Raw genomic sequence first — 22,135 nt, 5'->3', positions numbered from 1 at the left:
GATGATGCATTACAGAATTGTACACTTGAAACCTATGCAATTTTATTAACCATTGTCACCCCAATAAACTTTAATTAAAAAAAAAAGAATTTGTGGGATACCCTCTGTAAGTTTCATATACACGTGAATTACCAGAGACCTCATTAAAAAATAGATTCTCATTCATTGGGAATGGGATGGGACCTGTTTTGGAATGAATTATATTCCCCTAAAAAAGATATGTTGAAGTCCTAACCCACAGTAGCTCAGAATGTGACCTTATTTGGGAATAGGGTCATTGCAGATATAATTACTTAAGGTCATATTGGAGTCAGGTGGTCCCTTAATCCAACATGACTGGTATCCTTATAAGAAGGTGACCACATGAACACAGAGACATGGGGGAAGAATGCCAAGTGGTGATGGAAGGCAGAGACTGGAGTTATGCAGCTGCATGTCAAGGAATGCCAGAGACTGCCAGCAAACCACCAGAAGACAGGAAGAGGAGAAAGATTCACCTACCAGCTTCAGAGGGAGCATGGCTTTGCCAATACCTTGAGGTGAGACCTCTAGTCTCCAGAACTGAGACATAAGATTTCAATAATATTTGTTATTTTTTGTCACCCACTTTTTGAGGTGGTCCTAGGAAACTAATACCTACAGAGCCTGAGTTTCCTATATTTCTAATAAGCTACCAGGTGATGCTTCTGCTGCTGGTCTGTAGACCACATTTTGAGTAGCAAGGTGACCAGAAATATAGTATTCTGTTTACGATCACTGGCAATTAGCACAGTGCCTGATATATACGCATGTTGTTTATATAATCACTGATTCTCAGAGTGTTTTTGGCTAACTGGCTAAAAATGTTTTCCTTTCTCTAACAATCTCCATGGAGTCTTCTCTTAAAGCTATATGCTCAGTCAGGGAGGGGGGCTTTCTCATATAAAGCCCATTCCAGGTACACAATAGCCATACTGCTCTCCCAAGGATTCCAAATTTAAAAGTTTGTAAGACCTTTGGATTTCCTGTCTTACCTATATCATTTCTCATTTAACATTAAGATGTCGAATCCAGTCTCATATATATATTCTTAGTGGCTCAAATAGGGCTTTTCTCTCCAAAATTTAGAGTGTTACGCTTTTGGAAAGAACACATGCTAATAATTACTCCAAGCTGGTTAGAGATAATGGGCAACAGAAAAGTTATTATCTTCAATGTCATTGTACGTCTTTGATATGATAATCATTGCATTCAAGATATCAGAAATGATGGATGGCCTTTGATTTCGAGTGTACCGTGATGCAAATTACCTGGCTCTTTCCCACTCCTGTTTGGAAGGTGAAGAGCTAGTGATAGTGGGTCTCCTAGCTTTAGAGCCTTGAGCCACTCGACGGCAAAATCGGTGACAAAATTCAAAGAGAAACACTTTCTTCTTTAAAGATGCCTAAGACTACTTTACTTTTTCCTTTTATGGACATACTTCACCTAGAACAACCTTGCACAGTCTTAATTTGCAGCCATTGCTGTAACGTACACTATTTATAACCTAAGTCATTCTACGCTGTTAACTTTCTGGCTAACAACAGTTGACATAAGTACCTCATTGCTTCTGGTAGACTCACTGAGTTTCTTCCATAAACATAAAATGATGATTCCAGGAAATGTTAGTAAGAAAGGAGAGATGAAGAGTACTGTATACAAATATTTTAAAATTACTACAAGATTATGTTAGGGCTTATGGTGTATAACCGGCACATTTCCCCCAAGATATAAAAATCCAAACTACTTTCAGTTTTAGGCTGCCAGAGTGAAGGCCTTTCACCTTCTCTTCTCCTATAAAATCAACGAAATTATAAAACTGAGGTTCAGAAATGCAAAATCTATCTTCAGTGAAATTGTAGACACCTTTAATTTCGAAACAGAAAACGTGAAGGCAGAAGTAGTTGGAGACATGGTATATTCCATGGCAGAGTGATGGAAGTACCAACTTAACTGTCTGCAGAGGAAGGCAGGACCTCGGACCGGCACAAATGAGAGGCATCAAGTGCTGGGGAAGGCAAGGGTGAAGTGGGAGCCAAATATAAGGGGATTATTTAAAAGTCAGTCTATGGTACAATTGGATGCCGATGTATAATCCCATCTATCATGATCAGGAAGTGTACTTTCTAGAGAAAATCACCCAGACAGATTTGGACTCACAGACATCAGGCACACAGTGGGTGGGGTGGAGGGCTTGTGCTGGAATAGGAGTCATTATCAAAATCCCACATCCTTCCTAGGCTTCTCTCTCAGAATGCTAGCAGTCAGGCTGACACTCCACTTCCCAGACCCCAGTCAGGTGCCTGGAGAAATTCTATCTGGAAAAACGGATCAGTTGAAGAGCAAAGACAAACAGATCCTGTCATTTGGGGGTCCCCAAATGAAATGGCTGGTCTGCAACTGTTGACCCCAACCTGAGCGTCACCTTGTCCATTTATACTGAGCTCCATCCAGGTTTATCACGCCTCAATCTTATGTATAAAAGAGCAGCCAAGGATCACCAATTATCTGAAGAAATGCTCTAACATGAAATACAGAAGTCAAAACCAAAAAACATATATGAAAAGAAACTTGGAAGAAGAAACATAGGAAAGTTGGAAACAAAAGAAAATGTAAAGAAACTATAATTTTTAAACTCAGAAAATTAACTGTATTCTTTTTTTAAAAAGTAAAATGAGCTTTTATAAAATATAATTCTGAAATACAGAAATCCTTGTTTACCAAAATAGGAATTCTATATTAACTATCTACAATTGTAGAAGGAAGAGACAGCAGAATACATACCAGAGAGATAAGTTAAGGGTGTTGAAAACTGGTGCCTCTGAGGTCCAGGTGGGAGTGGGGTGGGGGCAACAGGAAACTTTTAATTTTTCTTTTAAAAGCTGTGAAATATCATACAAAGTGATAGCACATGTACATTTATGCATAGTTTAAAGGATGTCAAAAATAAACCATGTACTCACCCCCCCCACTTATGAAAGTGAGAACTACTAATCTATTTGAAGGCTATCTTCCTCCACAATTTTCCTCCAAAGGAACCATTATTCTGAATTTTGTGTTTATTATTCCTTTGCTTTTAAAAAAAAAAAAATGTTTTGCCACAAATGTATGATTCCATAAATTTCTTTGTCTGTTCATGTTTTTGAACTTCAGACCAATGGACTCATTGTTTTGTAACTTTTTTTTTTTTTACTGAACATCATGTTTATGAATCATCAATGTGGATGCATCTGGCTGTATAGCATTCTGTGATGTGGCTTTACATCAGTCCATTCATCCATTCTAATGATGATGGATGGATATTGTCATTTTCAGATTTTTGCTATTATAAACAAAGCTTTTACAAATATTCTCTCATGAGTCTCTTGGTATAAATGTGTAGAAGGTGTACACATGTTCACATGAACTAGACAGAGCCAAATTGTTTTCCAAGTATGTGGAACAACTGACCTTTCCCTTTGCAGCAGTGCGAGTTCCTTCTACTCAACACTCTCTCAATATTTTACAGATATGCTTTTTTAATTTTTGCCAACTGGTGGGTCTAAAATGGTATCTCTGCATTTCCTAGCTGCTACCTTATCCTTATTATCATTTTATGTTTATTGACCATTTATTCCATGACAAGTCTGTTCATGTATTCTGCCCATATTTCTGTTATTGTTATTGTATTTTGCCCATATTCTGTTATTTCTCTTATTGATTGGTAAGAATTCTACCTCTATCTTGGATAGGAATTCTTCTTCAGTTATTTATGTTACAAATGTCTTCTCCAAGCTTGTGGCTTATCTTTTCATAAACTTTGTGTTATCTTTTGATGAGCAAGAGCTTTTCAATTATAATGTAGTTTTATTTTAATTACATATTTATTTGATTTGTGCTTTTTGTGTCTTTCCCACGTAAGGTTAATAGATACGCTCCTGTATTCTTTTTTTATAAACTATTAACTTTTTCCTTTCTCACTCATGTTGTTGATACATCTGCAATTAATTTTTACTCATGAAGGAGGGAGGGATCTTTTTTCTTTCCTTTTGGCCACATATACGCTGATTTTTATATTTTTTAATAGTCAATTTTACCCACTGATATGAGATACCACATTTGTCATATATTAGTTTCTGTATATGCATGGCTCTGTGTCTGAACCTTCAGTTCTTTCAACTGACCTTTGTTTTGTTTGTTTTCTTTCTGTGCCTATTATCCTACTATAGCTACCTTATTACATATTCCTTAATTTTTGTTGATATGAGGTAGAATATGTATCTTATCTGGGTTTTTTCCTAGAATTTTTTTTTTATCTTTCTGAATTTTATGTTCATTATTCCTTTGCTTTAAAAAAAATAGTTTTGCCACAAATGCATGATTCCTTATAATTCTTTGGCGTTCGTGTTTTTAACTTCAGACCAATGAAATCATCCTTTTGTGAATTGATAGTTTTACTAAACATCATATTTATGTTTAAGATTGTTTTTGTAAGGTTATTTTTGAAACTTTGCTCTTCTATACAAATTTTTAGAACAAGCTTATCAAATTCCGAATAATCTTATTTAGATTTTGAATGAAATTACTTTGAAGCTAGATATCAATTTGGGGTGAACTGATATCTTTACAATGTTGGTTTTCCTGTTTGTGAAGAGAATATGTCTCTCCTTTTATTTAGGTCTACTTGAATGCTTTCAATACAATAATTTTTTTCATAGATTGTTGGATTCAGTCTGCTAATACTCTGTTTAGGGTCTTCACATCTATATGACAGAGATTGGCCAGTAATTTTTCTTTTATTTCCTGTCCTTGCCTAATAGTGTTATAAAGATTATATACTAGTTTGTTCAAAGAACAAACTTTTGACTATATTGATCTTTACTGTATTAAATTTTTAAAAAATAGTTTTCATTCTTGAATCTTTTAAAATATATTAGGTTGAACCCTATGAAATTATAAATATTTGATCATATTTGACCTACAAAAATGGCTTTTCTTGTTGTGCAACCCAATATTTCCTTCTAATTTCTTTGGGCTTTTTTTCCCTAGCTATTAATTTTGGAAGCTTAATTGATTTTTGACCTTTTTCTTTTCTAATATAATCACTTATGACCATACGTTTTAGCTATATTGTATGAGTCTTGATAACCAGTATTTTTATTTTTTGAGTTATAAGTGTTGTCTGAACACCATTGTAATTTGTCTCTTGATCCACGAGTTATTTATAGGTGTGAATATAAATTTTAAAAGGCAAGTTTTATGTTATGAATATATTTAGGCTGTATATTTGCTATTGATATATGATTTCTAACTTATTTCCTTTTGATCAGAGGATGTGCTCTGTATGAAAAATTGCTTGAAATTTGTTGAGATTTGCGGGAACATTGCTGTTTCTTAAGTCTCTTAATACTACTTGACTTTTAAATTATGTTTTACGTTGACAACAGATAATAGCTAATTCAGTCTATTCCATTGTTAATATAGAATCAACCTAAAATATCATACTTTAAGAGTTTCGTCATCATCTAAATCAGCCATTCTAAACATGTTTATTTTATTTATTTAAAGCTTATCATATTCTAAAGGATTTAAGGAGGCTAATGGCCGGCCCTCTTAAAATGGTACCACACAGATTACCATGAAAACCAAATAAAAGTTGTAGTAGAAAATGGAAACAAATTTGAGTGTCTTTTTGTTCTATTGCGTGGTTTTCTCTTGCACACCTTGAGGACATTCATCTCTGAGCATCTAGCTTAAATTCATTTGCTCTAATTACATAGTTGTGTCCCAGTGGGACACGCACAAAGACATGGTAGGGTACAATGAGCTCAGGTAGCTCTCTGGGGCCCAGGGGCTATCATTGAATGACAAATGAGGCTTCTGTTGTCCTCTAAGGGTGACATTAGAGGATTTTTTCTCAGCCTTCCTACTCCTCATAGTACTAATGACAGTGGTGATAGTATGGTGGCAGCAACAAACATTCTGCGTCACATGTAAAGCTAAACACTTCACACAGATTAGTTTAATTATCCTAATCACCTTTTGAAGGGGGCACTATTGTTATTCTCACTTCACAGGCATAGGAACTGTAGCACAGAGGAGTCTTAGAGAGATGAAGGGACTTGCCTCACGGATAAAGTGATAACTCAGAAAGAAAAAGCCAGGCTGGTGTGGTTTCAAGACACCCCTGGTGAACCACTACGGGACTCCCTTCCAGACTTAGACGAGCTGTGACTCTGGGTGCACGGGGCCTGCAGGAGGAAGCAGTGGGCTACAGACCTGGAGCTCAGGCCTGGGCTACAGCCCTGTCACTGGCTTCCTGGTGGCCCTGAGGCAAACACCAAATCTCAGGTGATAGGTGTCAACTCCCTGTGCTGGTCTGAGTCCTAGCTCCTTCTCCATGTACCTTCAGACTCACAGGTTCATCCCGTTCTTTGGTGGCAATTGAAAGGCTGAATTGCTCAGGTGTCTCCCCACCCGGAGAGTACACATAGTGCACAATAAAAGCATCACATGGCAGAGTTTCTCCAATGTCTTACTTACTAAATCATTCCAAACATCATATGCTTTAGGCATTTTGCTGCTACGTTCTGAATCACATTCTTCTCTAATCAACACTCTCAATGTCTCATTTTTTCCCATTAGTAAGATGATTATAGTACAAAGTGAACTATTTATAATGAGCCCCAGCTCAAGCAATGTGGCTTTCGGTTGGCTTCATCTTAAATAAATCTTTCTTTGTTAATTAATGTACCTTATCCCAGTGTTGTAAGTAACATTTTTCCTGAACTGGACGGGGAAGAAGAGAACCACACCCAGAGTGGAGGATCCAAAAATCTTCAGAATCAATATGAATGCACTAACCATTTCAAAGTAAAGTTTAAAAGTGTTTGTGCTTGTTGTAAACTAAGGAAGTTGTACAAGAGAGTAAAAAGTGATGTGATAATTAGGTCATGAATTAACCCCCTGGTACCTGCAGCTCTATACTATTTTTAAAGACCCCCTTCTCACCTCCGAGGATATTTTGCACATGCAAAATGCCTAATGTGACTAATAAGGTACCTAGCATAAAAGTTAATTAATGAAAATGAAAACACTAAAACTCAGGTTATTTAGTAACCAGGGCCTGGAGCCAGATCCCAATTAAACCACTCTTCTGGTGAAGGAAGGGATCAAAATGCCCAATAGGTTCCATCTGGCTGCTTTCTGTGGGTCAGTCTAGAGTCTCATGTCCTTTTCTTTTCTTTTGTTTTTTAAGGAGGGTGCAGCTCACAGAGGGCCATGTGGGGATCGAACCAGCAACCTTGGTCTTAAGAGCACTACCCTCCAACAAACTGAGTTAACCGGGCACCCCACTCATGTCCTTTTCAAACTAGCCTTTCCACCCTCTCTTTTCCATTGCTACGAAGAGCTGAGGGCAGCAGTCCTGCTCAGCCTGTACTGGTAAACTTCCAGGCTCTCCCACTCTAAGCGCAAGGGGCCTGGCAGCTAAGGAATCCAGCTAGAAGCAAGCATGATTCACTAGCTCTTCCCAGCTCAATCCCTTCTGTCATTCATTCCACTAAAGGGGCCCCTAACCCTCCAATCCCATTTGTACCCCACTGAGGAGATCTGATAATGGTCCTGGCAGAGCTGTGGCTTTTCATAACTTCTGGCAGGGGCCTCAATGACCCAGAACATGGCTACACACATGATTTCTTCTCATACTGTCTTTGTAAATTGACCATGGCTAACCTTGCTGCCCTAATCAGATCAATCAGAATAACATTTCTTTAGCTGCGGCATGCTGGCAGCCTCCTAGGCTGAGGCGTGACTCAGAGTCAGGCTCAGATACTGAAGGCAGATTTTTGAGTTTCCAATGGTCTCAGGTTACTTTGCTTTTATCACAGTTGGTGAGCTTTGTAAGACCCGTGTTTACAGCCATGCAAATTAGCCTCAGCTGGAGAGAAATCAGGTCAGGCCCAAACGAAATCAAGCTCTGGGCCAAAAGGTATGTTATCAAAAATTGAAAGCGTGGCCATAGTACAGGGGTCAAGCCAGACTGTCCTAAGAAACACATGGGCCACTTTGTCTGGTATAACTTGAACTTTTGGCTTGGCCTCTGGACCCTGAAAACTCTTGAGAGATGGAAGGGAAAATGGTAAAGGGCCACACAAACCAGTGGAGGCTGGCAAGCTCAACAAATGGCTGCTGCTGCCAAATGCATTTTCTGTTAAATAAAGACAAGTGTGAGAAGGGAAATACCGCATCTTTGAAAGAAGAAACATTGTGATTGTGAGGCCAGTTTGTAGTATATCTCATGTTACTCACTGACTAGGCAAGGTCCAAATGCAAAGTTTTATTCTACTCACATACTTGTACACACTCAGTTTTAAAATGTAGGTGTGAAGGTATACACGTATAGATATGATCTGATACGTTGCATCTAGAAAACATCTTTAAAAACATCCATTCCAGGTGTCATGACAGTTACAGAAACTAAGGCCAGAGAGGTTACATGCCTGGACACACGACAACAGCTAACTACCAGTTACCTTCCAAAAGAGGTCTTTGGAGCTTTTCTATTGCCATTTTCCCCATGATATTTCCAGTCCTTCAGTACCACAGTACATAAAGAAAGTTAGTTTAAAATAATTCTTCAATACATTTATGACTCTTAAGACCTGGGGGCGGGGTGGGGGGGAGGGAAGGCACATGTTATTAAAATCCTAACAATTAATCTAACAATTATTCCCCAAGCTCCCACATACTCATACAATATGGTGCCAGCGGTGTCAGGCAGCTTGATCTATTGGATCGTGCCTGGACCTACATGCTGAGATGCTGGTTCACGTGTGAATCTCTTGTCAATCTGACCTTTAATAAACAAAACAAAAGTTAGTGGGTCTTAAGTGTCCCCATTTGCAAAGTAGAAGTAATGGCCTGATTGTTGGAATTCATCTAATTAAAGCTCTCATCTTTTGACAGATGAGAATGAGACCCAGGAAATTTAAAGGACTTGCCCAAGATGCAATAGCTGGTTAAGATCAGAACTAGAAGTGGAAATCAGGTCTACTGACACCAAAGCCAGTGTGCTTCGGTCACTAAACAAGGACCAGGGAAGAAAATTCAGACTTCTCTGAGTGAATTTAAATCTGGGCTGGAAGTTCAAATCAGACCAAAAGACCATGTGTCAGGGAACTAAGAGCACAGGCTCTGCGGTTGTGGCTGGATTCATTTCCTTACCACTTAAGAGCTGCGTGATGCTGGCCCAGGTACGTAACCCCTCTAGGCTCCCGCTTCCTCACCTACAACATGGGAATAGTCATAGTAACTATCCTGCTGGGTTCTTGTGTTCATTAAATAAGTGAATACATGCCAAGCACTTAACCGAAAAACACTTAGGAGCTTACCATTAAGTATTATTATTACTATTGAAATCTTCACTTGAAAGATACTACGAAAATCCAAGGTTATCGAGACTTCTCTGTCCATATGAAATGTGTACCTGTGAGAACACATGGGTGTGCAGGGGCTGTTTTGACCTTTGTGTATATTGGAGATGTGTGCACTTTGCAAAGCATTTATGAATTTCGTAGCAAAAGCATCCACGTGACCTGGGTTTGTGACTTAAACATACATATAAGATTCTGCCTATTCTTGTTATCTTCTCACCTACTTCCAAGCTTAGAAGTGGAGGCCGGAGGAATCACCGCCACAATCAAAGTACCAATACTGGCACTCACCCTGAAGCTACTGTCTAGCCCCAGCCCATGTCATAGTCTTAGCGAAAAGCTTGTATTAATCATAAATGAATGATGTCCAGGAAAATTCAGGCAAGGCTTCAAAACTTTCCTCAGCTAGAAGGAAAGGAAAAATACTTTTTAAAAATGCAAATACTTATAATGGTTCTCTCAGAGCCTATCTTGTAATCTCCAATCATTCTTCTTTGTTTTCCAATTAGATAATCCCAAATCTATAGTCAAATAAATCTTCACTCCCTTTAGAGATGAAAGATTTAAAAAGTTGTCTGTGTGTGTGTGTGTGTGTGTGTGTGTGTGTGTGTTTCCAGAATCAATCCCAAAGGAGCTAAGTCTAATACTTCATAAATTTTATACTGCAGTCATTCATTCCAAGCACTGGAACTATGCCTACTAGCGATTTCTATTCTACTAATACCTCCAAGCCTTTCTAATATGCATTTGGCTCCCAATACTTTGTGTGGATAATTTGCTGTGAAATTTGGCCTCATGGTCCACAATAAAGAGATTTAACAAGACTAAAGAGGGTGCAGAGGGGCAGTCACTCTCTTGTAGGTTCCATTTCTCAGTGCGCTGGGACAGAAGCTAATTTAGCTCTACATCTCAGCATTCTAAGGTGCCCTCTTGTGGTTTGGGGTAGGCAATGAGCATCCCAGTGATACCGCCACTGGTTGGAGCTGCAAGTCCCGATTAAGTTACTGTTTAACAGCCAACAAGAGAAACATAGCTGAACTCCAAGAATAATATTCAGATTCAACATTCTGAAGGCATCATTGATATCTGTACTTGACAAGTTCTAACCACCTTTTTCTTTTTTCAATAAGCAAATGAAGTAAAAGCACAACTTAACTTTTGGGGCCATCTTATTTCCGAATAAAATTTACAAGACAGAATTTTTGTAAACTGATGCCTGTCATAGACGAAATGCTCCTGTTTGCTTTCAGTACATTTGGCCAGTCAGGGCCCTTTAAGGTGAAGAATAGGAAAGTCCTGGTTGTTCCAGCTATCACTCAAGGAATCTGGACATAGCACTAATGAATGACCTCAAGGTCATCTATTGGTGCAATCAACACACGGGCAACTTATTTCACTCATTTCTATAGATGATAACCTTTAACCTCACTGTTCATTTTTCAAACCCATGAGAAATATAAAGGGGTTTGCAAACTCATCCCCATTCCTGGGACAGGGGGGCAGGGAGATGCACATACCTTACCAAGGCAGCTAGAGAAATTATCTTTGTACACAAAAGCTGAAATTATATAAACTTGGAAGGCAACAGGTTTTGAAACCCTATAAATTTATGTTCAGGCTTCCAAACAATGTTCTCCTTCCACCCTTCTCCCCTCCCCACTAAACTGAGACACCGAGTCTGGGATTTGAGAATTACAGCTATGATCCTCGCCAAAGTGACCAAATTACAACTGATGGCTTTTGGCTCCAGGACGTTTCAACAGACTCCTGTCTGCTGAACCATCACAACCTCTCCCCACCCAGCCACCCCCCACCCCAAAGTGCTCAGGGAAGAGCCATTATTTCATTATTCTTAAGAAATCTCTATCAAAGAGGCTGAGGGAGAGGAATGATTTTATGTATCTTACAGAGGAGGGAAGAAGCATAGAAAATTATTTATAATTCAAAGTGAGATCATGACATCTCAAAAGAAGAAGACTATTGGCAGGTCTTGCTGATTTTCGGAAAGTTGTTGGGCAAGTTTAGAAAGCAACTGGAAAGTTTATCAGAGTAGCTACTTCCTTGACAGGCACCAGGAGAAAGAATCTCAGACAATGAAGGCAGATTTCTGGCTCCTTGTCAAGGTGTTGACCTACCTTTCCCAGAAACAAACGTAATTTAGAGGCAGTGTAACTGTGGGCATATTGACAGTGGAAACTCTTATTTTACAGTGCAAAAATGCTATATAAACCAAAGCAAGATGAACTACTAGCTGTCTGTATGTGTCATTAGAGGAAGACGTAGAATCCTATAAATATTGAAAAGCAGGAATGGTGTAGAGATTAACATTTGCAAATAGTTTCAGGAATCGATATACTAATGTATTAAGACCTCCGACAACCTTGTGGGAATCAACAATGTTCAAGAACTTCTTTGCAAAACCTTCACATTAGTGCATAAACTAAGAGACGAATACATAATTCTAAAGGATAAAGTACTTTCCTAACCATGATTTCATTTTATCCTTGTAACAACCCTGTAAAGAGTGGTTATTCCTCATTTTATAAGAGAAGGAATGAGCGTGGGAAAGTTAAATGATTTGCTCGGAAGGTTAGCACAGAGCAAAAAATAGGAGACAGTACTAAGTGTCGGTGGTGCCAACAAGAGCTGATGCTTTGAACTCTGCTTCTCAGTCTGGTGGTTGCTATGTTTGCAGTGGCCGAGTGGTCTGGTGTCACAAATGAGCTTGGCACATGCTTGAGTGTCCAATACAAATTTGTGAGAGTTAGTATTTATTTATATAGCTAATATTGAAAATACGGACAGAGTCAAAGGAAAACAGCTCCAAACCTACATTATTGCGTTGTTGGAGTTACACGTAAAACATCTTTTTATTCAGAGATTTGGCTTTCTATGGGAAGACTCTGAAGAAAACTGGATAATTTCACAATGTTGGAGACATTTGGGATTGGCACAAGGAGCTGTATTTTGTTGATGAATTTAATAACAGCTACTCTCATTTATAAATGTCAGATCAATCACCCCAATAAATGTTGTTCACGTCATCAGTGTGGCAAATGACTGCTTAAGTAAAAGGGAAATGAACGTGATGAGGCTCTGTACATCCTTTCAAGTGTTCGTCATGACTGATGTCTTCCTAGTTAAAAGTGTGCAAACTCCCTCTTCATCTTTCTAGGTCTCAGTGTCTCGTGTGCCAAATGGGGGTACTGAATTAGATGATTGGTAAGGTTCCTTCTAGTTCTTAGACTATATGATCTTATAGAACAGGATACCTGCCCAATGTACGAACATATGTATCTGTTTACTTTAATCCAGTTCCACTGGTGGGGACTTCAAATGCTAGTACAGAAGAGGAAACGGAACCTGAGTTCAGCAGAATCTTGACAGTTATTTCTGAATGGGGAACATGGAATGTGAAGAGGGATGAAAGCCATTTCAAAGACGTTCACTTGTATGTCTAAGTGCTGGCTGAGCCCCCACAGCCGAGACTAAGGATGCTGGATATTACCATCTCCGACATGTACTCCACTTCAGTCATTATAGAAGGCCTATTTGGCAAGTGTCTTCCTGGTCATGTGGTATGGGAACCATTCTGTGGTTAAGCTGATGACGTTGGCCCCAATGCTGAAACTCCTCAGCGGCTCGCAACCTCTAAAATACACTTTCATTTTTATTTTAAGAGAAAAGAAAACAAACATCTGACTCTCGGAAGAGACCCAGGGATCCATCTTGATGCTGGAAATCTGAACACAGGCATGGAGGGAAGGCTTATAGGAGGCAGGTTTAGTTTTCTGGTGTTTGATTCAGCCCGCTATTTGCTTTAAAACTTAAAATCTCAGCACTAAGGTAGACCGCAAATCTCACTGAAAACTCCAAGCAGCCTCAAGCAACAAGCCCAGCAGACCTACATTCTTGCCTCTACTTAAAGGAAAAAGTGGAGACTACACATGCGTAGATTATATGGGGTAAGAGCAACCCCACAGCTCAGAAGGATTAAAGAGTTCAAATGAAGGGTATTTTTCTCCTCAGACAGTGAAACAAAATAAACACACCAAGGACTAACTGCCTTAGTGAAAATCCTTTGTTGAATCAAACGATTATGAGATAAGAAATAAGAATAAACAACCAAATGCTTTGATGTTTAAAAAAATATTCATTTACCAAAACAAAAATAATTAGTTTTATGACTAAGCAACACGTTACCAAGCATCCAGAGAGAGAAACAAAAGAGGTGCATAATAGCAATCTGTGAAGAAAGAGAGAACAAAGTTAAGTTTAATATGACGTTGCCTAAGAATGCATTTAGCGGAGTTCCTGGTTAGTCATGGAAGGCTTCCTGGAAGTGGCGAATTGAAGCAAGCTTTGGAATATAAAGATTCTTTTTTTACCCTTTATATAGAAACTATAATCTTCGGTTTCTGTAGATGGCATTTAAAAAGCCAGCTGGCCTATAAAGCACGCTTGTTTCCACCTCTAAATGTGTGGGCATACATTTTATGTAGTAGATCAGTTGACTTTTTGCCTGGAACTAATGGTTTTAGTAGAAAATTTCAAATTGTTCCATGTAATATGTCCTTTTAAAAGATTTATTGTGAAATTTAATTACTATATGGACCAAATTTTTCTCGTGAAAACACAATGCCAATGGACTGCAGAGGTGAAAAATTCTGATCACGATTTTCATTCATAATTCAAGTCAGTGGGAAAAAGCTAATTTGATTCACAGGAAACTGCATTCAGACTTTTGCCACGTTTCTCTCCTATAAAGCACAGCTGATTTCATAATCCTAATGTTACTTGAGATATCAACCAACAGATGAACCCCATTATATGATTCAAGAATGAAGAGTTGACGATGATCTCATTAAATATTACACACTTTTCCAAACACGTCCTCAAACCCTCCTAGATTTGAATGTCACAACATCCTGGTGGGTCAGGTAGACTCAGATATTGTTAATCCTCTTTTACAGAAAAGGGAAAATACAGCCTCGAGAAGGTAGGCAACCTACCCAAGCTCACATAGCAAATCAATAGCAGAACCACCTCGTTTACTTTTTCCTTAACACCCTCCGTGCTGTTATCAAAACGCCAATACTAAGAAATAACAGCAGTAGTAGCAGCAACAGCAGCAAAACAATAGTAGCCATCGTCGGCTGAAGGCTGACTATATGTGTCACACATTAGGCTGAGCATGATGTCTATAAAACCTCATTAATAATGACTTAGAACAACAGTCAGAGCAGACATCATCTCATGTGATGGTTAGGGGACCGAGGCAAGGAATGGAAGAACTTCGACTTAGGTCACATAGCCAGTGACTGACACAGCTGTGATTCAACTTCACAGCTATCTGACTGCTTGAGAATCTCGAACTTGTTTCCTGACAGGCTGACTGGTGGCCTCAGATTTTAGGTCCTCAACTCTTTGCTCGGATGTCACCTTTCGCAGTGAGGACTATCCTGTATACTCTATTTAAAACTGCAGCTCCATCCCCATCGTGCCAAACTGATGCTCCTTACCCTGCTCTGTCACCTGGTTTACTTTTTGTTTTTAATGTTGATTGTTAATATAAGCTCCACAGGGCAAGAATCTTTGTTCTGTTTTGTTTTGTTTTTCAGCAACATATCCCAGATGCCTAAGCAGTGCCATCCAATAGAACTTTTTGTAATGACAGAAACATTTTATATCTGTGCTACATGGGAGCCACTTGTCAAAGAACAAAACTGAAAAGTGGCCAGTGCCCCAGAAGGACTGCCTTTTTTCATTTCATGCAATTTTATTAATTACATTTAAATAGCCACAGTTTTTTTTCTTTCCCTTGGAATGGCTAAAAAAACTCCACATTAAATTAAGAAAATATGAATGGATAAAGCTGTTGTGGTGTATATACACAATAGAATACTATTCAGCAGTAAGAAAAGATGAAATAGGACCATTTGTGACAACATGGATGGATCTTGGGATTATAATGCTAAGCAAAATGAGTCAGACAGAAAAAGCAGAGAACCATATGATTTCACTGATATGTGGTATATAAAACCGAAAACAACAAAAGAACAAGACAAACAAATGAGAAACAAAAACTCATAGACACAGACAATAGGTTAGTGGTTACCAGAGGGTAAGGGGGGTGGGGGGTGGGAGATGAGGGTAAAGGTGATCAAATATATGGTGATGGAAGGAGAGCTGACTCTGGGTGGTGAACACACAATGGGATTTATAGATGATGTAATACAGAATTGTACACCTGAAATCTATGTAATTTTACCAACAATTGTCACCCCAATAAACTTGAATTAAAATAAAAAAATAAAAAAAATAAAAAATAAATAAATAAGAAGAAAATAGCTTGAAGTCAGATGATATGACCAAAATAGCAAGCACACATTCTCAACTACTGGCTCCTTTTTGTCCTATGTGATTCAAAACCTTCCAAACCTGTTTTGAAAATAGAGGGAAAGCAAACCAGCAGCACATAACGGATTCCCATGTATGACAAAAAATACGTATAATTACAATGATTACTATAATCACTCAATACCTTTTTGACCTTGTTTTTTTTCTCATAAGTCTCTGACAGAGGTTTTTTCTTCTGCTGAGTTGTGTCTTTGGAGAATAAATACTCAAATTCACTAGTATCCCGAATATCAGGTTCTTCCAAGGAATCCCACAGCGTTGGTGTAGCGTTTTGGCTTAAAAGAGAAAATGACAAGTTAAACTTAAGAACCAAAACAGAAGAGAATAAAATACAATAAAATCTGTAATTCATTTTTTAACTCATTAAAAAATACACACACACACACTCACACACATACACCCCCTAATACACCTTGGAGGAAAGGTTTTGGCGTCACATTTTTTTTCTAAAAGCCAAAATGTACCATAGAACATTAAAGCAAATATACATTTTGAAAACAGAATGGTCATTAGACACAATCAAAGAGAGAGAGAGATCTAGAGAAACTTTGTGGGACTGGAAATCCTGGGATTCAGATTACTGAGGCCTTGTAAGCTGCTTTTCCCTTAGTCTGTGGCATTTCCATGACGGATAAAAATGGGCATCATATAAAGACTGAAAGATAATCCATTTTAAGACACCGATGGGATGATTCTTAATTAGAATGAAAATGGATTACTAAGGTGAAGATTTACCCTCTCTTTGGATTTCTTCTGCTGGTTTTAAATTGGGATTATGATGCTAAGCATTATATGGTTTTCAGGTCCACTCAGTGCAGGACCCATAATGTGTGAACAGGCTGTGCTCATTTAGAAATACTTGATTTATAATACCCTGCCCCAACGACAGTAGTCAAACAAACCAAAAAACTCCACGGATCCAGCCCCCACTGGGATTTCAACTGAAGCAGCAATGGGGAGACTGTTTTGTTTTGTCTTTGAAAAACAGGGGCACCCTAGTTTTGAAACAAAGAAAGGAAAAAAGATATGGAAAATTGGGTACAGAAGAACTGCCTCTGACAGCTGACTCAGGTGATTTCCTCTCCAGGCTTCCTTCAGTCAGAACACATTTTCTTTCAAATGTCCACTTTCTTAGTTTCTTATCTTATTTTAAAACACTTTTAATGCCCACCCACAGACAGAAAAAAAATAATGTCTCATCTCCGTATTTATTGCTTTTCAAATATACGTATATGCTATTACCCGTAATATCTATAAGTATTTACCTTATGTATTTTCTCAATGAAAACTAAAAGATGTATTATTACATGGGATGGTCCTCACACTTTTTTGATACTAAAAGGTGATTTTCATGTTCAAACCTGTTGGGAATACTGGTTTTTCAGATCTGCATGTTCACATTTTGCTATATGTCTGCCTTTCCCATGAAATAATGACATTTTGGTTCTGGCCACATTCACTTCTCTCCACATTTTTAAATTACAATTTTTCCAATATAATATTCAAGCCATTTAAGAGTATATATGTGACATATGTAAGTTATAACATACAATTGTATGTTATAACTAATAAATGTAATAAATACCTATGAAATCATCACCTAAGGGCTAGAAGATTTCTAATAAAGTACATATGATACGTCCATGTGCTCCTTTCTCAGCCACCACTCTCTGCCAAATACTTAAGTTCCATTTGAAGCAGTTAACACCATTAATGTTAAGTGCTTATCTCAGCTGCACTCAGGAAGGGAGACCTTGATGGGAGAAGACAGTCAGGGAATTTTGCAGCACGCAGCCCGTTAGGGGCTACTGCTTTGGGCTTCATACAGGTACTTAGAGGGAGGTGATGGGATGCATAAGGCAGATTGTTCAGACCTATCCCCACCATCTCCTGCACCTGTAATGCTTGGCCCCAGCTCTGAGGACTCTGAGCTCAGGCCAGTATGACTAGTGCTATAACTTACTCATATTCTGAAGTAAATTGGCTTTGGCGGTCAGGTGAAGCACTGTATCACCATGTACAACATTGTTCCTATGGGAAAATACACTTCTAACAATGAGGAGAAGAATTTTGGAATGCCACCACTCGGTGAGTTGGGGGTAACTGGCACTGCGGGGGCAGTAACAAGGACTCGCTCACAGTGGATCATCTGCCATTGTGGTCAACTCTTTTCTGACCACTGAACATACAATTCTAGCTCAGAAAAAGAAGAGGAAGGCAGTAGAAGGAGGAAGAAGGAAGAAAGAGTGGGTAGGGAAAGAAGGCGAGTCAGGGGAGGAGGGAGGATTGGGGAGCAAAACAAAAGGGGGGGAAGAGAACATATTCACTAGGAACATAGATATTAGGAAGCTGAAAAAGTAGATTGATGAGAATTGCTGTTTCTTTAACTCAATGTCCCTTCCCTATTCTAGAAACCAGAAAACACACACCAAAGAAAGCAACAATTGCTTTCAGTTCGTGTTAGTAGTGAAAAGCAATCTAGGTGGATGAGAGGCAGTATACATGCAATGGAGAAAATTAATATTATACTTCTGGTTCCCCAGAAGACAAAAACCAAAATTTATCACGTGTACCACGGTATACAAAGTGCTTAGCCCTCTGATGGGACAAAATATTAAAACACCGTTTCATCTCCTTTAAAAGAACACATCCCAAATAAGTTTACTCTTGTCCATAAATGAATACTATACAGAATCTTTTGACCATTTTAGTTTAAAAGAAGTAGTCATGCTCTGAGGTACAAAAACATTTTGAGGTACCCAAAATAAGAGACGAAGTGTGTGGTGCAACAGAAGTGCCCATGTTGAGTCTCCACACACCACTTTGGGGAAGCCTTTCCTCAACCCCCAAAATCATGTTCACCAAGCAGGGCTCTCCTGATGTCCTAGCTCAAGAAAGTTAGTACGTTCATCTATCATACTTTGCATGTTGCTCAAAACTGAAGCCCTAAATTTATGGTAAAACTAGTAAGAGCTTGAGCATTTCACTGTTTTCTTTCTCAAAATGGCCATATACATAAAGGAAGGAAAAACACAGACAAGGATGATCTCCAGCTTGGCTTTGTCCCACCTTGCACCAAAGGTGGGTGAAGGGCCTGTATCTCCCCCAGAGGCCCTGTTACACCGCGGCTGTGGTCTGTGATGTTGGTTGCTCATGAAGCCTTGTGGGAAATGAAATGGAGGCAGACTAGTGAGACCCAGGTGTGGACAGCTCCGTCTGCTGTCATAACACATTACTCCAGGGCTGCCAGGTGGGATTCATCACCCTGGAAAGGCTGCACAGTAATTTGAGGACACTAATAAGGAAACACAACTCCACATAAATATTCTGGGAAATTATTTCTTAGGAAATGTCATCTGAGTTTTAAATGGGAACACTAGTACGTACTTTAGCTAATGGTAGAAGTTATTTCAGGATCATCTCATAGTTTTGTTTTATTTTGGTTTTGTTTTTACCATTCATTTGGGAAATTATAAAGTATCGGCATTAAAAATCAGGATTTTCCCCACATAAACTCTTGGCCCTATTTTTTGGAGAGAGGAAATGGGCCAAATATGAAGTATATAATCAACTTAGTTCGCCATATGCTTAGTTTTAAGGTATCCCCCCCACTTCTCCTATAGTGACTTCCAGTTGCTTTATACTTGTGAATTGGATGTTATTTTATTCAATATCCTGCGTTCCCCAAGAAAAATGTTACATAAATTGAAAAATTCACCACCACATCTTGATTTGTGAATAAGTTCAAAAACCTTAATTTAAAAAATGTGTTCTATATTTTCTGTTCTTTGCAAGCAAATGAACTTCAAACCTAGAGAGTAGTCAAGAAGTGACACAACATCTCTCATTGTCCTCTTGACAGGCTCTGAAATGATGCAGAAGAAATCCTATTCAAATTTGTTTGCATGGAAGTTTCCAAATAACCGTACTTTGGGGCCTTACATATTTAGCTTAACAAGCTATACAAATGGAAGGTGCTTTTTAGCTATCCACACACTGGCACTTTCTCTGATGGGCAACATGGTATAAAATGTAAGGGCACTGAACAGCTAGGGGAACCAGAGTTCAAGCAGAGAGTTTATATTTTAAGACTCCCCTCTAACCTGAAGAACTGATGACTCAGCTAGATCTGTTTTTTGTTTTGTTTTTTATTGAAAAATTACACATACCTGTTAGACACCAGACATTAGGTTAATGATACCATCTAAAGACAAGACAGATAATTCTAAAAATCTTCAGTGAACCTGCAGTATAGATTCAGGCAATGTCTTTATGATTACTTGCTAACTGTAGCGATGGTGGAGAAAGCTCTTAGACCCGGACTCATTTCTGGTCTGTAAAATGGAATATTTATCTAAAGAAGGATCTGACACTGAACACATCATTTCTCCCCAGCATCAATCCATATGAAATACAGATAAGACCTGGTGGAGACAGACATTCTCCCCCAAACACTCCCCAAAACTTTGTTTATCCAGGGCTTTCACTGTACCACATTTGAGAATGAGCGCTACACTATGCAGAAATTAAACTGGTAAGAATAAAACATCACTGTGCAAAAGTCTGGGAATTCACAAGCTAAGAATGGGCCAGGGGAGTTGAGCTTACCTCTTATCACTTATTTGTATTCTAGTCCAGTACAGAGGCTTCATGGGACAACTGGGCTCAATGGCTGGCTTCCGAGGACACTGGCTAGAAGAAGGGCCGACTCCAAAGAAGAGTCCAGGAGGAGGTGGGGGCACAAGTCCTGGGGGTGTTGGACCAGGAGGAGGCCCCCCACTACTGAGCAGAGCAGCTGAGTTAGGAAGTGGTGGGGGGGGAGGTGGAGGAGGTCCAGCGCTTGGAGGCAGAGGAGGTGGCGGAGGTGGTGGCGGAGGGACTGGTGGCAAAGGTCCAAGTCCAGGTGGGAGGGGAGGAGCGGGAGGGATGGCTGCTGGTAGGGGTGGTGCGGGAGGGGGAGGTGATGCCTTCTGCTGATTTGATGAGACGCCTTCCACAGACTGCAGCGGTGCAGGGATGTCTTTGTTGTCACTTGGGGGAGAGAGCTGGCTTAAAGAGGAAATGTTTAGCTTTTTGGGTATTATTGGGTTACTTCTGGTCGTCTTGCCTTCACCTTCGCAGGGTTTGAGGAAAGTCTCTCTGTCTGTCTGGATGCACACATTTCTGTAGGTCTTTGGAGGGTTGTCGTCATCGGTGGAGATACACGCATCTCTCATCTCTTCACATCCTCCTCGCCATCGGTGTTCTATCTCGTGTTTGAGGTTTTCTATGGTTTCTTCTAGTCTCGCTGTTATCACTGCATGCTCACCCCGGATATGAAAGGCCTGAAGTTCAAACTGAGCCTGTGCGGTGGGAAAGAAAGTAAAGAGCTTATAAAAAAACAAATATCAGAAATAAAAAAATGCAGTACCGTCCCCATGCCACCACAGCACAGCCCACATAAATGCAGGGAAGTACAGAGACGTTTTTTTGAGAATCCAACAAGGTGTAAATTTCACTTTATGAATTTTCCAAAGACTTAAACAGTTGGAGAAGCAGAATTTCATCCAATATGAGCTCATGGGGAATAATTATCACGGATTAAGACTTAAAGTAAAATGGTCATCCAAGAACTTTCACTTGGTTTTAATATCAAACACAAGACAAAACTTTTAATAAAGGTTTGAACATGCTTGAATGTATCTTTTATTACTTTTGGATTTGGTTTGGAAAAACAAAATTTTAAGAAAAAAATTAGATCTGGAGATCCTTCTGGCTTGGAGGCTACTGTTCTCACAGTCGTCCTTAGAATGTCTCCTCTACAGGGTTTCCGGGTCAATACAGCAGAAACAAAAGCTGTGAGTAGAAACTATGACGCACACATATTTTTAAAAAGTTTCCATATCAAAGCTGCCCATAAGCATTTTTGTCTGTTTCATAATCATTCACAATATAACAATAAATAAGCAATATAAGTGCATAGAAATGAGAATATTAAGATTTACTATTTTTCTCTTCTACATACCCAGCATTTTAAACTACATTTTATGACACTGGCCTTTTTAATACTTATCTCGTCAGTCATTTCAAAGCCTTGAGGGTATGATTTTATACTTATGAGCGCAGAGCTGGCATACTGCCAGTCACAACGTCATCCATTTCCCAGCATTCATAGCCAGTTAGCCTAATACAGTTAACTGGGAAGCAATCAAATTTATAATTTTATTAACATTCCCCAAATCCAATAACAGTAATTAAATATTTCCAGTGCACATATTTAATTTCTGCCTTCCCCATCAGATTAT

The 22,135-nt window shown here is 39.0% G+C and overlaps 1 protein-coding gene across 4 annotated transcripts in view; it reads right to left on the bottom strand.

The window, feature by feature from the left end:
- FMN1 (formin 1) overlaps window positions 1–22,135 on the bottom strand; it is a 380,104-nt gene that overhangs the window by 166,196 nt on the left and 191,773 nt on the right. For all 4 annotated transcript variants that reach the window (XM_074327933.2, XM_074327935.2, XM_074327934.2 and 1 more), the window contains 2 exons: window positions 20,460–21,193; window positions 15,976–16,126 (listed from right to left, as the gene is read on the bottom strand). In XM_074327933.2, coding sequence (XP_074184034.2) covers window positions 15,976–16,126; window positions 20,460–21,193 — 885 coding nt within the window. The remainder of the gene's footprint in view (window positions 1–15,975; window positions 16,127–20,459; window positions 21,194–22,135) is intronic.

Source organism: Rhinolophus sinicus, chromosome 3, assembly GCF_057876585.1.
Source record: "Rhinolophus sinicus isolate RSI-liver-muscle chromosome 3, RSI-T2T, whole genome shotgun sequence".
Classification (NCBI taxonomy): Eukaryota; Metazoa; Chordata; class Mammalia; order Chiroptera; family Rhinolophidae; genus Rhinolophus; species Rhinolophus sinicus.
Note: the sequence above shows the minus strand (reverse complement) of the source record. Positions and strands in the feature narration are given on the sequence as shown.